Raw genomic sequence first — 14,401 nt, 5'->3', positions numbered from 1 at the left:
AGGGGCTGGGGCAGGAAGAGGTGGGGCAGGAGTGGGGTATTGGGGGAAGGGGTGGAGTGGGAGCAGCGTCTGAGGGGGGAGCTTGGGGGTCCATGAAAAAATTTAAAATCAAAATGTGGGTCCTCATGTTGCTACAGTTTGAGAACTGCTGATCTAACTGAACCTATTGACCTTCAGGGCACTGTGCAAAGCCTCTTTTCTCAGGCCTTTGAATGAGGAGTTGGGAAGAGAGGGTAGCTTATTCTGTTTATTTGATTCTGGGCTGAATTTGTATGTATGTCATGTACGTTATATGGAGTTTGTCCATTTTAAGAAATTTGTTTTGTTTTAACCAGTTCCACTACTATTTAATTAAAATCTATTTACAGTGATAGGCCCTGATCCTGCAAGCACTTACCAACATCCTTAACTTTACTACAAAGAGTAATCCCACTGGAATCAGCATTAAGCATATATATACATGTCTGCTGGATTTGGACCTTACATTCCAGTGTGATGCATAAATTATCTTTTTAAAGTGATTTCCCTGTAGAGATTTTTATTTAAATCATGAGTGTATGGGGCACTTTACAATAGTAAAAATAGACATAACACAAAGTATCTGCTCGTGTTTACATTCTAAGCATTCTTGCTCATTCCTATACGTTGCAATTAGTTGCTTAGCTACTATGGAGATGGGCAGTATGGAAAATATCACAAGAGAAATAATGTCAGTTTTTGTGTGTGAAACATTCAATCAGGGCCGTCCTTAGGCATATGCAGCATAAGTGGCTGCATAGAGCATGAGAAAATTTGGGGCACCACCAGGACCAGACACAGCCCTTTTAGGGTGGGCATCCGGGGTGGATGCCCGGGGAGCCTGCCAAAGAGGGTGCTGTGCGCTGGCCTGGCCTGATGCTCCCTGCGCGCCACAGCCAAGCAGGTGAGGTGCTGGTTCCTCTCCGACCCAGCCCCTCCCCCCAGCTGCTCTTGGCTAGTGGGCCCAGCGCTGCCTTCTCCCTGCCCCCTCGCCCACTTGCTCCTTTCGGCCAGCTGGCTGCTAGCTGAGGCTCCTGCCAGTGATGGGGGCAGAGAGAAGCTCTCAGCCTCTGCAGCTGTGCTCCTCAAGCCCCACCTGCTCACTCCAGAGGCTTGTACCACTTAGTGGTGCAAGGGGGAGGCTAGACAGCAGGACCAGGGGTTTCTGGTTGCCGAACAACTGCGGACAGCTGGGCTTCCCCATGGCACAGACCCCCAACCTCCTCCCTGTGCACTCGGGCCCCTGCCAGGCATTGGGTAGTTCTGGTGGGAGGGCACTGTGCAGGCAGCTCCCCCCCTGCACCCGCCTCAGCTATTATTTGAATGCAGAGGCCAGGGAGCATGGGGTTCCTCAACCATGGTGGGCAGGAGGCAGCACCGGAACCCAGGGAATGGACACTCTGACCAGTGGGTGCTCCTTGTTCCAGGTAAGCCCTCTCAGCCCAGGTCCCATGGAGCAATTGGAGACCCAGTTCCCCCTGCCCCATTCCCCCCACCCCACCAGCAGGGCAGCTCTGTATCCTTTGCTGCCTTGTCCCTCCCCCTCCAGGCTGCAAGCCCAGGCTGCTGTAGCGTCTGCTCCATACGAAGCTCTGTGTGCATCTGCAACGATGGTGGTGGTGGTGGTGGAAACTGATGAATAGTCCATCTGCATTATAGAATGCTTAACTTGTTTAAACTAGTTTTAATAAAGTGCATGTGGCAAGTTTTTCAATACTGTAAGGTTACACTTGTGTTGCTAAGAGCAAGTCAAGCATAGGGGCACCAGTTTTAATAATACTGCATAGGGCCCCATAAATCTTAATTTACCATAGTATTCCCTACTCATATTACACTTGTACTGGATGTAAACTGATGTTTCCATACTCAAAACTGATCCCTATTTCTTGAACATATACACCTCTACCTGAAGATAACACAAATTTGGATATAACGCAGTAAAGCAATGCTCCAGGGGAGCAGGGCTGCACGCTCTGGTGGATCAAAGCAAATTCGATATAACACGGTTTCACCTATAACATGGTAAGATTTTTTGGCTCCTGCAGACAGCCTTATATCAGGGTAGAGGTGTACAAGATTTCTGTGGTGTTTTGCATTTAAAAATATTTAAATTTGATACTGTATGTCTGTGTATATATTTGTATCTGTTTTCTGTGCCGAGATACAAACTTTGGTTAACAACTTGCACAAACTGCTTTTAGTCACACTGTAAAGTTACACTGTTTGCAAGTATTTTCCCCTAATTATGTTAAAAAGCATGAGACACACACACACATATATATACATATATATGTAAAAAACAGTTCAACATGATGATAGAGGAACAAAACATTCACTAAATTAGAAACTTGGTTCTTTATCATCCAAATTCCTAACATATAACCTTTTTTTTTTTTAAAGTTGCTATAGCTCAAATAATTGGAAAAGGTCTTGAGTCCAAAACTTCAGTGTAATTTTGATCACCAAAATTCAACAGTTATTTCTGACTTCAAACTTTTTCCCAAAGTTTTATACTACTAAAACCTACGTAAAAAAGGCAGACCAAACCTTTCCTCCTCCAGATGACAATCCTTTATACACACACAAGGCTAAGTTTTAAAGTTAATATAGTACCCTAGCAGAAGCTATGCTGCACATTTTCTGAAACGAATACATGATAAATTTATCAGAATGAGTATGCTACTTGAGGCCCTGATCCAGCAAAGCACTTAAGTCTATGCATAGCTTTATGCATGTGAGTAGTCCCATCAATTACTCATGTTTAAAATTATGCATGTTCTTAATGGCCAAGCCCATTGAAATCAATGTGTGTTAGCTGCCTAACTTGCTTAAACGCTTTTGAAAATCTCATTAGGCACCAATCTGCATCTTCAGGCATCTGAATACCTTTCAAAATCTAGCCTTAAGTGATTGCTGCATGTCAGTACTAATAGCTGTCCTTATTCTTAACAGATTTAGTTTAGCTTTAAAATAAAAAGGGGGAAAAATAATCTGACTTTTTGTCTTATTGAACTTGAAGAAACACATTACTTTCAGTAAACCTGTTCCAATCCAGTGTGTGTCCTCTTATATAGAATGAAATTGTTAAAAACTGACTCCTCGTTTTTTTTCTCCTCCTCCTCCTCAAGTTTCCAGACAGAGCCGCATCAAGTGTCTTTGGGGAAATTCACCTCACCTCAGTTCATTAACCAGTTTTGCATTTGGAATGTTAACTTCAAATTCTATTGCATTTAAGGTTCTTTAGCAAATTTAGGGCACAGTCCTAATTGCCCCCCTTTCAGAGGCACATAATGCACCAGAAGTGCCATGATTCAAATACAGAGAAAACTGGGCTACAGGAAGGATGGATGTCAAACTCCTCATGCACCTTTTAGCATTATTCCACAGTGGCTCTCCCCACAGCACTGAGAAGAGATCAGGGCATATTGGGGGTATAGCTTGTCTCTGCCACTTACATGAATCCAATGACTAAATTCCCCTTTGTAGCCCAAAGTATGCAGTAGTTAGCAGAGCAGCCATCCCTTGGCTGTGTCTTTGCTGCTACAGGTTCACTGAGGAGTCTTTCCTCACAAAACCTCCACTGAAATATTCCAGGCAAGCATGTGGACTCAGGCTTTTCACCACACATAAAAATGTAGCCCCAAGTTACTTATACATATAGAAAGCTGAAGTCAGCAAAAACTGTCTGAATTCAGGATGTAATTATTTTAGGTTTGTCAGCAAGTAAGCTTTTAGATTACATTTATTGTTCTATCACATCATAAATCCATTCCTATTATAACCAACACAATCATCACCTTCCATTTAATTCTCTGAGGAATGCTCTTATGGTTAAATACACATTTCATTTTTTTTTATAATTTGAAAAACATTTTTTATTGTTCTTGTATGTATTTCCCTCACTCTAAAACTTAAAATTTCCTTCATAATGTTACACGAAAAGGTTATCTAAAGGAAAAGTAATCAACATAAGTAAGGCTTGATAATCCCATGGGGGGAAAAAATGCAGGAATACTTTTGTTATTTACATTTTACTTCATTTGGAAATCACATTTGGCTCAGTTTGTAGTCACTAATTTATACAACTATATTATTTTTCTTAAATGTATTGCTATTTATCTTTAAGAGACCTTTTAACAGAGAAGGCTTAAAACCATGTGCTGCTTCAATTATACTTAGCGTTCTGAAGCGTATTTTGAGAGTTTTCTGGAGCTGAACAAAGCTAAGACTCCAATTTTTAAAAAAATACTTACTTTATTGATTTGGCACCTATTCTCTTTGAATGTGCACATATCCATACTCTGGGGAAAAGAAGCCACTGTGCTTTTGTATTAACTGATTTTTAACAAAGAAAACATCCAGCTTCTATCCACTTAAACGTATGCAAACAATTGTAGCATTATGGTGATATCCAGCTTCCTCAATGCTAAAACTGCCATTTTTACTTTTTAAAGATTGTGTATTGGTATGTGCATTATTCTGTTAAGTACTGCAGTCTGTTATTTATTATGCTCCAACACTGTTGTCTTGCTGTACAAGACAAAGTGAGACATGTCCCTGATGCTGAAGGGCCAAGCCCTTATAAGGTGATCTGTGTGGGTGGACTCTTGGGACTGCACAAGCTTCACTGATTTTGGTTCAGCTCCACAAAGGTGCAGAGAACTGTCCCCACTGATCAGCTTGCAAGATCAGCACCCAAAGAGAGAAATCGAGTACAGGATGCTTGGAAACAGGAAGGGGTCCTTAATTTTTCCCTCGTTACATTTATAACTTAGAGAACTGCTCTATGAATTCTCTTGTATGTCTAAGTTCAGACATAGCAGTTTTGTTTGTAACAGCCGATCCCATGAGAATTTTATACAATTCTAGAAAAACTATTTTTATTTTCCTTATTTCATATTAAAAGAGCAGATTGTGAAAATTTATTAATTTGATTAAGGGTGAATTATAGCCATTTGCAACACTAAACATATTTTGTTGCAAATGGCAAATTTCTTACTTATGAAGTCATAGTATGGCAAACAACTAGTACCTCTTTTCACAAAATCCTTTTTTCCACTGGTGAGGCATTTTTACACAGCTATACTTGATCTCTCAATAGTCAGTCTTATTGTATAAGCGGATCAAGGAAATTATCTATAGCCAAATCACTGTACATGTTTACCACAACCTACATACATTTGTGACACAAACTTGGGCCCACATCCCTCAAAAGCTTACGCACATGCTTAACTTTACTCATATGAGTAGTCTCACTGGCGTTAAGGGGACTACTCAAGTTATTAAAGTTAAGCTTATATATGCGTGTAAACTTGGGATCTTAGTATTACTCTTGTTAGGCAGATTAATGTTCAGAGTTTAATGTTAATATGTTCTTTGGAAGTCTGTATCAGATCATCTTTTCAGTCATACTGCATTCGTCTCTGGCCCAATGACTAGGTTTTTAGTGGAACAGTCACTGGGTGACAGAATATGACAGTAGCATGGTGATTACAGTACCCACCTAGGAAGTGGAAAATCCTGCACCCAGTCACCCTGCTCCAATCAATCATCATGAATCCACAGTGGAACATTTTATGAGATTGAGAGAGACCCATATCACAATATCCCATACCTAATGGATTATATCAGGGGTGAGCAAACTTTCAGAAGTGGTGTGCTGAGTCTTCATTTATTCACTCTAATTTAAGGTTTCGCAGGCCAGTAATACATTTTCATGTTTTTAGAAGGTCTCTTTCTGTAAGTCTATAATATATAACTAAAATATTGTTGTATGTAAAGTAAATAAGGTTTTTAAAACGTTTAAGAAGCTTCATTTAAAATTAAATTAAAATGCAGATCTCCCTGGACCGGTGGCCAGGATCCGGGCACTGTGTCACTGAAAAATCAGCTCGCGTGCCGCCTTCGGCACACGTGCCATAGGTTGCCTATCCCTGGATTATAGCATCTTCTTGAGATGTGGGAAACCACCTGTTCAAATCTTTTCCCCCTCTGGCAGAGAGGGGAATTGAACCTGGCTCTCCCCTATCCCAGGTGATAATTTTTAGCACAGTGAAAAAAGCATTCAAGTTGGCAGTGCCACATTTTGTATGGAGCAATAGAGGCCTCTAACACATTTTTGCAAGCAGCGCCTTAGGCTCCTAAGCCACGATTCCAGAGAGGTTCCCAGTCACACCTTGCTAAGCAAAGATAGGCACTATCTCCGACGGACAGATGGGTCTTAGGACATACCACTCTGGTCAGCATTTGCCATTGCTAGCTTAGGCGACTCCCTGCCTAGTGTGGTGGTTTTGAAGATCACATTCTCAAGTGCCTAGCTCTTCCCATGCATCATATAGGAAGCTTAAGTGCCTGTCTCAGATTTGTGGGTCCCGTTGCTCCTGTTGCCTAGCAGTTAGGCATTGTGATGCTGTGTTGCAAATGTCTAAGTCCCTTTTGGGTATCCCACCTAAAGAGCTCAGTCATTATAAAGCATGTTTTCTAATCCTTTAAATCATTGTTGTGGCTCTCCTGTGAACTCTTTCCAATATATCAGTAGTCTTCTTGAACTATGGACACCGGAACTGGACACAGTATGCCAGCAGTGGTTGCACCAGTGCCAGATACAGAGGTAAAACAGCCTTCCTACTCTTATTTGAGATTCTCCAGGATTGCAAAAGTCCTTTTGGCCAGTGTTGCAATGGGCACTCATGTTCGGCTGATTATCCATCATGACTGCCAAATATTTTTCAGAACCCATCTTGACCATCATGTCTCAGCTGAAATTTACAGGACTGGGAGTTAGGGAAAAAAACACTTTTTATTTGTAAACTGATTCTGTAAGAGTTGCTTATTAAACATACACCTGGTGGGATGCAGGAGATCTACAATACTTTCTTTCTTTTTTTTTTTTTTTTAAACAATGTGTCAACACTTAAAATTCATAATAAAACACTGTAAGCAAAGATGGGGTATAATCCATCACCCACTAAAATCCATACCAAAGCACCCTCTGAAATAAATGTGATTTATGGACAAGTGATTATTGAGCAGAAGATATGAAAGTCTAATCCAGCTGAGGCTACAACATTGGTGCAGCACAAAACAAACTACTGTATGGTAAAGAGCATGAAGTTTTTTTTAAAATCAGCTTTTCTGTTTGCATGGCCATCTTCATATCACATGGAAACAAGGACGATTTGTAGCAGACGAAGGTACCAAAAAAAAAAAAAAGATGGAAGGGTTACATAAAGTGTTATTAAAAATAAATCAATTAATATTCACTTTTTCTTTTCTTTTTCTGCTCTTCTTTTTTGCTGTAGTGTCTTCAATTCAGTCATTACATTCAATGTTTTATAAACCCAGGTAATCTGAAAAGCAAGTATATTTACATATAATGTGTCAACATTATATTTATAATAAAGCAGATTATAAAGTTAAACTTAAATTAAACACATACCACTATTATTATAGCATTCAACAGCAATGGAGCTGAAAATACTAGGGAAATAAACATCCCTCTTGAATCGAAATATTGGTATTTAGAAAATAACCTGAAATAAAAAAAACAAGCGTTACTCAGCATACTTCATACATTACATTTCAATAAGAAATAATTCCTGTGCATGTATGTTCTGCTGTGTATGCATACTGTAACCAATTCTACCCTTTCATTTCTGCACAATATTTTTGTTAATGTGGTCATACACTGCAATTAAAAACCTGCAGCTGGCCTATGCCAGCTGACTCAGGCTCAGGGGCTGTTTAATTGCTGTGTAGATGTTTGGGCTCGGCTGCAGCCTGGGCTCAAGGACCCTCCTGCCTTGGATCCTAATGACTAGGCTGCAGCCTGAGTCCCAACATCTACACCGCAACTGAATGTATGTCTCTGCAATTAAAAACCTGTGACAGCTGACTTGGGCTACCACATTAACTCCTTAGCCCAAGCCTCACAAGCCCAAATCAGCTTGCATGGGCCAGCAAGTGCAGTGTAGACACACCCAAAGTGACTAACAGATATAACATCCTCTTTGAAAACTGTGCATGCACATTCACATTAGGAAGATGTGCTTATGCATCAGAAGGAAAACATACTCTTACATTTATGAAATAGTTCTTCTTTTGTAGACACTAATTTCAATTATTCCTGATATTTGAATACACAAAGTATTTATGCATTAGAGCCAGAATTTTCAAGCATTCATGTTTCAAGTTTGGCACACACATAAATAGTTAGATGTCTAAATAAAAACACCTACTTTTCAGGGTGATGCACAACTATAGCTCTCATTTAAGTCATGGGAAGATATGGAGGCTCAGTACCTCTGAAAAATCAGGCCAATTTTTTTTTTAGGTGTCTAAATACAGATTAAGAGCCAGATTTTTAAAGGCATTTAGACACCTAAAGATGCAGATAATTAGGTGTCTAACTCCATTGATTTCAGTGGCAATTAGGTACTTGTGCACTTTTGAAAATCCCACTAGCTGCCTACGTGCAACTTTGTGGCCAAATGCCCTTAAAAATTTGGCCCTAAATTCATAGTTTTAGGTACCCAAGTTTGAGCTCAGTAAGTCGTATCTCCCACTTCATACAATTATTAGCCCAGGCTTGACCCAGACATATAAATAGACAAGTATTATCACACCTTGCTGTTTTAGCATTATGTCTCTTGAGCAGAGACCAATCACGCAAAAATGTTGATGCTCTTGCACAAATAAAAATACGGATGAATTTCATGACCAAAAGCAAAAATACCTTCCACTTCCTCTAAAAAACCCACCTAGCCCTGTTTTCACTTGTGACTTAAATGGGTTTTCAGAAGTTTTTTGGGGTTAATTTGAAGTAAAACAAAAACAGATAACCTGAATCTGTAATGTTTCTAAAAATTGTCAAACAAGAAAAGCATAAACAGGATCCATATGAAAAACAATGTACATGATTTCCCCCCTTAAGGATAAGAGTTAGGTATACAGTACTAAAACAAAATATAACACTTAGCACATATTGTATTATAATTTTAATGTTCAGTTTTTTTTTTTTAACTAGTGAAACCATCCATTATACTACTTCCCCCTGCTGAGGGATGAGATACTTCATTTAGAAATTGCTTTTGAGGATTATTAAAAAAAACAACAGCATTACCAATAAAAGCAAAATTTAAATATGAAAACAGAAGTTAATGTTATTACCTCCAATTCATAGCAGCCAGTTCATTGATATATTCAGCACAATACACCAAGGCCACTGGATCACAGAAGGAAACTAATATTAGGTTGACTATTTCTTGACAAAATGGACAGCTGGTGATCAGTTTTGAGCCTGTACACATTATATACATCAGAGGTCGGCAACCTTTCAGAAGTGGTGTGGCGAGTCTTCATTTATTCACTCTAATTTAAGGCTTCGTGTGCCAGTAATACATTTTAACATTTTTAGAAGGTCTCTTTCTATAAGTCTATAATATATAACTAAACTATTGTTATATGTAAAGTAAATAAGGTTTTTAAAATTTCAAGAAGCCTAATTTAAAATTAAATTAAAATGCAGAGCCCTCTGGACTGATGGCCAGGACCCGGGCAGTGTGAGTGCCACTGAAAATCAGCTCACGTATCGCCTTTGGCATGTGTGCCATAGGTTGCCTACCTGATATATACTATTACTCCCCACCCAAAAAGGGGAGTTATTACACAGTTGAGACTTTAATTGCACAAACATAATTCTGAATGTTTGTGTCCCAAATGAGATCTCAGTAAGTGAGCACACAAAACAAATGTAGTATTACAAAATGATAAATGCACAGATATAAGTTCTTAGAAAAAGGTCAATATAATCAAATCTACAGTATAAAATACAACTTTTTAGTCAATCATACTGATGGTTCAGTTGTAAAATTTAATGCAAAAGCAAAAACCTCATCAAAAAATAAGTAATTACCTTAGAATTAAGATTGTAAATATCTACCAAATTACTTAGACGCTAAACACATGAAGAGAACCTTTTAGTTCTCAGAAAACACAATTGCCTGAAAGTCTGGATAGGTTAAAATAAAAACAAATATACCAGACATTAGGAAATATCTAATTAGGAGTGTCATAAACAGATAAGAAAAGTTAATAGCACAGAAGTACTTTATATCTCTTTGACTATAAAGGGTTAACAAGTTCAGTAAGCCTGGCTGTCACCTGACCAGAGAACCAATCAGGAGACAGGATACTTTCAAATCTTGAGGGAGGGAAAGTTTCTGTGTGTGCTGTTAGTTTTTGGTTGTTGTTCACTCTGGGGCTCAGAGGGACCAGATGTGCAACCAGGTTTCTCTCCAATCTCCTCGATACAGGTTCTATAGATTCCAAATAGTACAGTACTAGAATAGATAAAGCGAGTTAGGCTTATGTTTGTTTTCTTTATTTTGCAAATGTGCATTGTGTGGAAGGCGTTTAACTGTGTATTGGTTGAAAGGTTCAAATTTGCTATTCTTGCGAAAGGATTTTAATTGTGTACTTGAATATTACGGCTCGGGAAGGTATTTCCCAGGTGTCTAAGTAGCTGAGACCCTGTACCTTTTCCATTTTTAAATTTACAAAGGATATTTTTTTGTGTGTTTTTTCTTCTTTAATATATAAAGTTTCTTGTTTAAGAACCTGATTGTTTTTTTATTCTGGTGAGACCCCAGGGGACTGGGTCTGGATTCACCAAGGAATTGGTGGGGAGAAAGGAGGGAAGGGGGAGAGAAAGGCTAATTTCTCTCTGTGTCAGGATTACTTTCTCTCTCAGGGAGAGTCTGGGAGGGGAAAAGAGAAGGAGGGAGGAAGGTGAATTGTCCTCTCTGTTTTGTGATTCAAGGAGTTTGAATCACAGTATCTTCCAGGGAGGGGAAGCCTGGGAGAGGCAATGGTGGGGGAAAGAGTTTATTTTCCTTGTGTTAAGATCCAGAGGATCTGGGTCTTGGGGTTCCCCAGGCAAGGTTTTTGGGGGACCAGAGTGTACCAGGCACTGGAATTCCTGGTTGGCGGCAGCGCTACAGGTTCTAAGCTGGTGATTAAGCTTAGAGGAATTCATGCTGGTACCCCATCTTTTGGACGCTAAGGTTCAGAGTGGGGAACTGTACCATGACAAGGAGTCACCAAAATAATGATCTCTCTCCTGTCCTCTGCCAACCCTCCTCCCTATGTACGTGCCACGAGACATCCTGATGAATGTTTGATAGAGTTGTTGTTTTCTTAAATGAGGAATTTAAAGCAACATTTTTAATCCACTCTACTTGTAAAATTTGTCTAAGAAATCAAACTTTTATACCTGGCTTTAGTTTTATACATAAGTGTCCTGCACCCCTGGCTGTTCCTGATGGAGACACTGCCCCTATGAAGTTCGCAGCCTCCCACATTATTATAGTTGCACGTCTATACAAAGAAATTTGAAACTTTGTATGCTTTCAGATAATTGTCCTGAACTCACTTCTTGTGAAGAGATAATTTCTGTTGACGATTTATGGCTCTGAAACAAGCAATAGTGACTTGCAGTGAGGTGAAGCCTGGCACACTTTGGACTAATACTAATATATACCCAGACTATCAACAGTTCTGTGATCCAGTTAAATCACTTATTTTCAGAGACACTGGTGCAATGAGGAAGTGTATTGTTTACATACATGCTCACCTTGTGGTTCACTGTTTTGTGGAAACTGATGCAGGCACAGAGTTAAGGCAGCTTGAGTGACCTTAAAGGTGACCTACACAATGTTCCATATGTAAGCTATTTTTGGTTGTACATGGAATACAAAGAAGGCCTAAAAATTCTTCTCACCTCCCATCTTTTCCCCCAAACACTTCTTTTTTCCCTGCTTGCCTTTTACCTGAGAAATACCAGGAATGCCAAAAGACTGATCTTCCCTGATTTTGCTGGAAGGCTTTGTGATGTCTCAGATGGGTACTGTCAGCTGTCACCTTAATTGAAGGTTGCTGTATTAAAACTTGATCAAAAACATCTACTCTAACAACTACTATTAATAACAGAAACCATACAACAAAGTTTAAGAATCTCTTCCTACTGAGTCACCAATATAGACACAAACTACACCTCTACCGCGATATAACGCAACCCGATAGAACACGAATTTGGATATAATGCGGTAAGGTAGCGCTCCGGGGGGACGAGGGGCTGCACGCTCTGGCAGATCAAAGCAAGTTCAATGTAACACGGTTTCCCCTATAACGCAGTAAGATTTTTTGGCTCCTGAGGGCAGCGTTATATTGGGGTACATGAAACCACTTAACTGCTAAATAATTCTCAACCACAAAACCACCCTAAATTAAGTCTTTAACAAGACCAAAAGATTTAAAATATTTTTGAGTTGCTGGTTCAAGCTGTTTGGGAGACAGAACACAAAAAAATAAATAAATCAGGCTTATTATAGTAAAAAAGGGGGACTTATTGTATATATATTCTGTTGAACAGTATATTACATTACTAAGTGGATCGTATATAATAACAAATGAGCACAAACAGAATTATAATCACTAGTGTGCCATAGAGGAGATGTATAATGATATGCATAACTTTAAAGATATGGATGCCTATTTCAAACTCAGGCAAGATATTAATTCTCTACTCACCCAAGCAGAGAAAATGCCCTATCTGCAGGTGGTAGCGCTGGAATGAAAAGCAAGTGATCAGGAAGCAGAGGATGTGGAAAACTGCAAGTCCCAATAGCCATGGTTCAGACCAGTCTGTCTGCTGCAGATGAAACATGAAATCAATTAGGAAACAACATAAACTTTCATCTTACCTGTACCAAAGCTAACCTTGTTACTCTAGGCTTACATATTAACAGTTATCAATTGCAAAACTGGAGTTTCACTTTACTCTTCTAAATTACTGACATCAGAAAAGCACAGAGTTGGAATGCACGTTAAGAAAAGGATTTAACATTAAAGCAGACAGCCCCAATGTAAAGCTTCCTTTAAACAAGGAAACAAAACAAAATGAAGATTGCCTGGACTTTACAGACACTTACACATGTGAGTAACTTTACTTACACTCAATGGGACTCCTCACATCACCGGTGTCTGCAAAGTAGGGCCTCTGACACATTCAGGGGCCAGTGACACACATGACTGGGCCAGTACAAGGAGGGGTTTGCCAGCTTCCCTCTCTCATGCCCACAGAGCCCTTTCTGCCACCAGAATAACGAGAAAGCCCAACAACTCCCGGTACGTCACGTTCCAACGCTACCTCATTACTTCCCCAAAGGCAGCCGAATTCTCACCTACTCCACACACTGCGGTACCAGAGACCAACATCCCCCCGACCCAGCGGGGCCCCGCAACTACCCCCTTCACCAGCCCCCGCCCACCGACGCCCCAGAGATCTCCCCTCCCCGGGCCCGCACCCATCGGCTCGCCAGGGTGGGCGGAGGAAGTTACCGCCAGTATCGCGGGGAGACCGGTAGGCACGCGCTGCGGTGGCTCCATCTCCGTGGCAGCCGCCTCCTTTCCTTCTCGCGAGAAGCCAGTAGGGCAGTCCCGCGAGACAGGAGGCTGAAGCGACGTTAGCGCTCTCGGCATTTCACAACGTATGTAGGAAGGGACTGCGCGTGGGAGGGCGGGATGTGGGGGTAGTGGGTGTTGGGTGTTTTTTGCGCAGCCTGCAGGTGTCTGTCGGGGTCACGCTTTTCCTGAACGTACACGGCGCAGCCGAGCTGCCCTGGGCGGGGTTCCGGCGATCGCTGCTCGCTGCCTCCCCGCCTAGAGCGGGGCGGTGTGCGCCGTTATCTTTGGTTCCTATCTAGCTGAGGCGCTCAGTTCCCTTCCTCGGGCAAGGGTAGCACGCCTATGGGTGGGGAAGGGTGTCTGTTGTGGGAAGAAGGTGTTTGTGATAGACTGGGCTTGGGAAGAGGGTGAAGCAGGAGAAGCAACATATTCGCATCAACACTACAGTCATTCAGTGCCTCTGGCTATGTCTACACTGCAGTGTAAAAGCCCAGGGTTACTAGGACTCCAGTTAGCTGACCCATGTCAGGGAACCCTGTTCTTGATCATCTATATTGCACTTTAAGCCTAAGTTACAAATTTTCCATTCTGTGGTGGAACTTAGGGCTCTGGCCAGATAGGCTGCTGTGCACGTGCACCTGAGTTGAAGTGCACTGCAAATTCTTGAACTGCGTTGCAGATAACTTTTTATTTCAGAAGGTTGAAAAAGCAACTGGGGGGAGCTGTTTTAGATTTGATTTTAACAAATAGGGAGGAACTCATTGAGAATTTGAAAATGGAAGATAGCTTAAGTGAAAGTGATCATGAAATCAGTGTTTGCAATTCTAAGGAAGGGAAGAAGGGAATACAGCAAAATAGAGACAATGGATTTCAGGAAGGTGGATTTTGGTAAGCTCAGAGAGCTGGTAGGTAAGGTCCC

At 40.8% G+C, this 14,401-nt stretch overlaps 1 protein-coding gene across 3 annotated transcripts; it reads right to left on the bottom strand.

Annotated features, from left to right (window-relative positions):
* Positions 1 to 1,687: 1,687 nt before the first annotated feature.
* Positions 1,688 to 13,598, bottom strand: TMEM18 (transmembrane protein 18). Of its 3 annotated transcripts, none has more exons than XM_032783171.2 (6): positions 13,417 to 13,598; positions 12,607 to 12,727; positions 9,187 to 9,241; positions 7,457 to 7,550; positions 7,282 to 7,367; positions 1,688 to 4,713 (listed from the first exon to the last, which is right to left on the bottom strand). In XM_032783171.2, the coding sequence occupies exons 1-6, from the start codon at positions 13,555 to 13,557 to the stop codon at positions 4,707 to 4,709; spliced, it is 504 nt and encodes a 167-aa protein (XP_032639062.1). In that variant the 5' UTR covers positions 13,558 to 13,598; the 3' UTR covers positions 1,688 to 4,706. The 3 variants fall into 3 exon arrangements, with proteins under 3 accessions (XP_032639062.1, XP_032639080.1, XP_032639071.1); XM_032783189.2 differs by lacking the exon at positions 1,688 to 4,713 and adding an exon at positions 6,066 to 6,776 and having other exon boundaries at positions 13,417 to 13,597; XM_032783180.2 differs by lacking the exon at positions 1,688 to 4,713 and having other exon boundaries at positions 6,804 to 7,367; positions 13,417 to 13,596.
* Between the last annotated feature and the right edge of the window lie 803 nt (positions 13,599 to 14,401).

Source organism: Chelonoidis abingdonii, chromosome 3 (genome assembly GCF_003597395.2).
Source record: "Chelonoidis abingdonii isolate Lonesome George chromosome 3, CheloAbing_2.0, whole genome shotgun sequence".
In the NCBI taxonomy this organism is placed as follows: Eukaryota; Metazoa; Chordata; order Testudines; family Testudinidae; genus Chelonoidis; species Chelonoidis abingdonii.
This window is presented reverse-complemented; position numbering and strand designations above follow the sequence as displayed.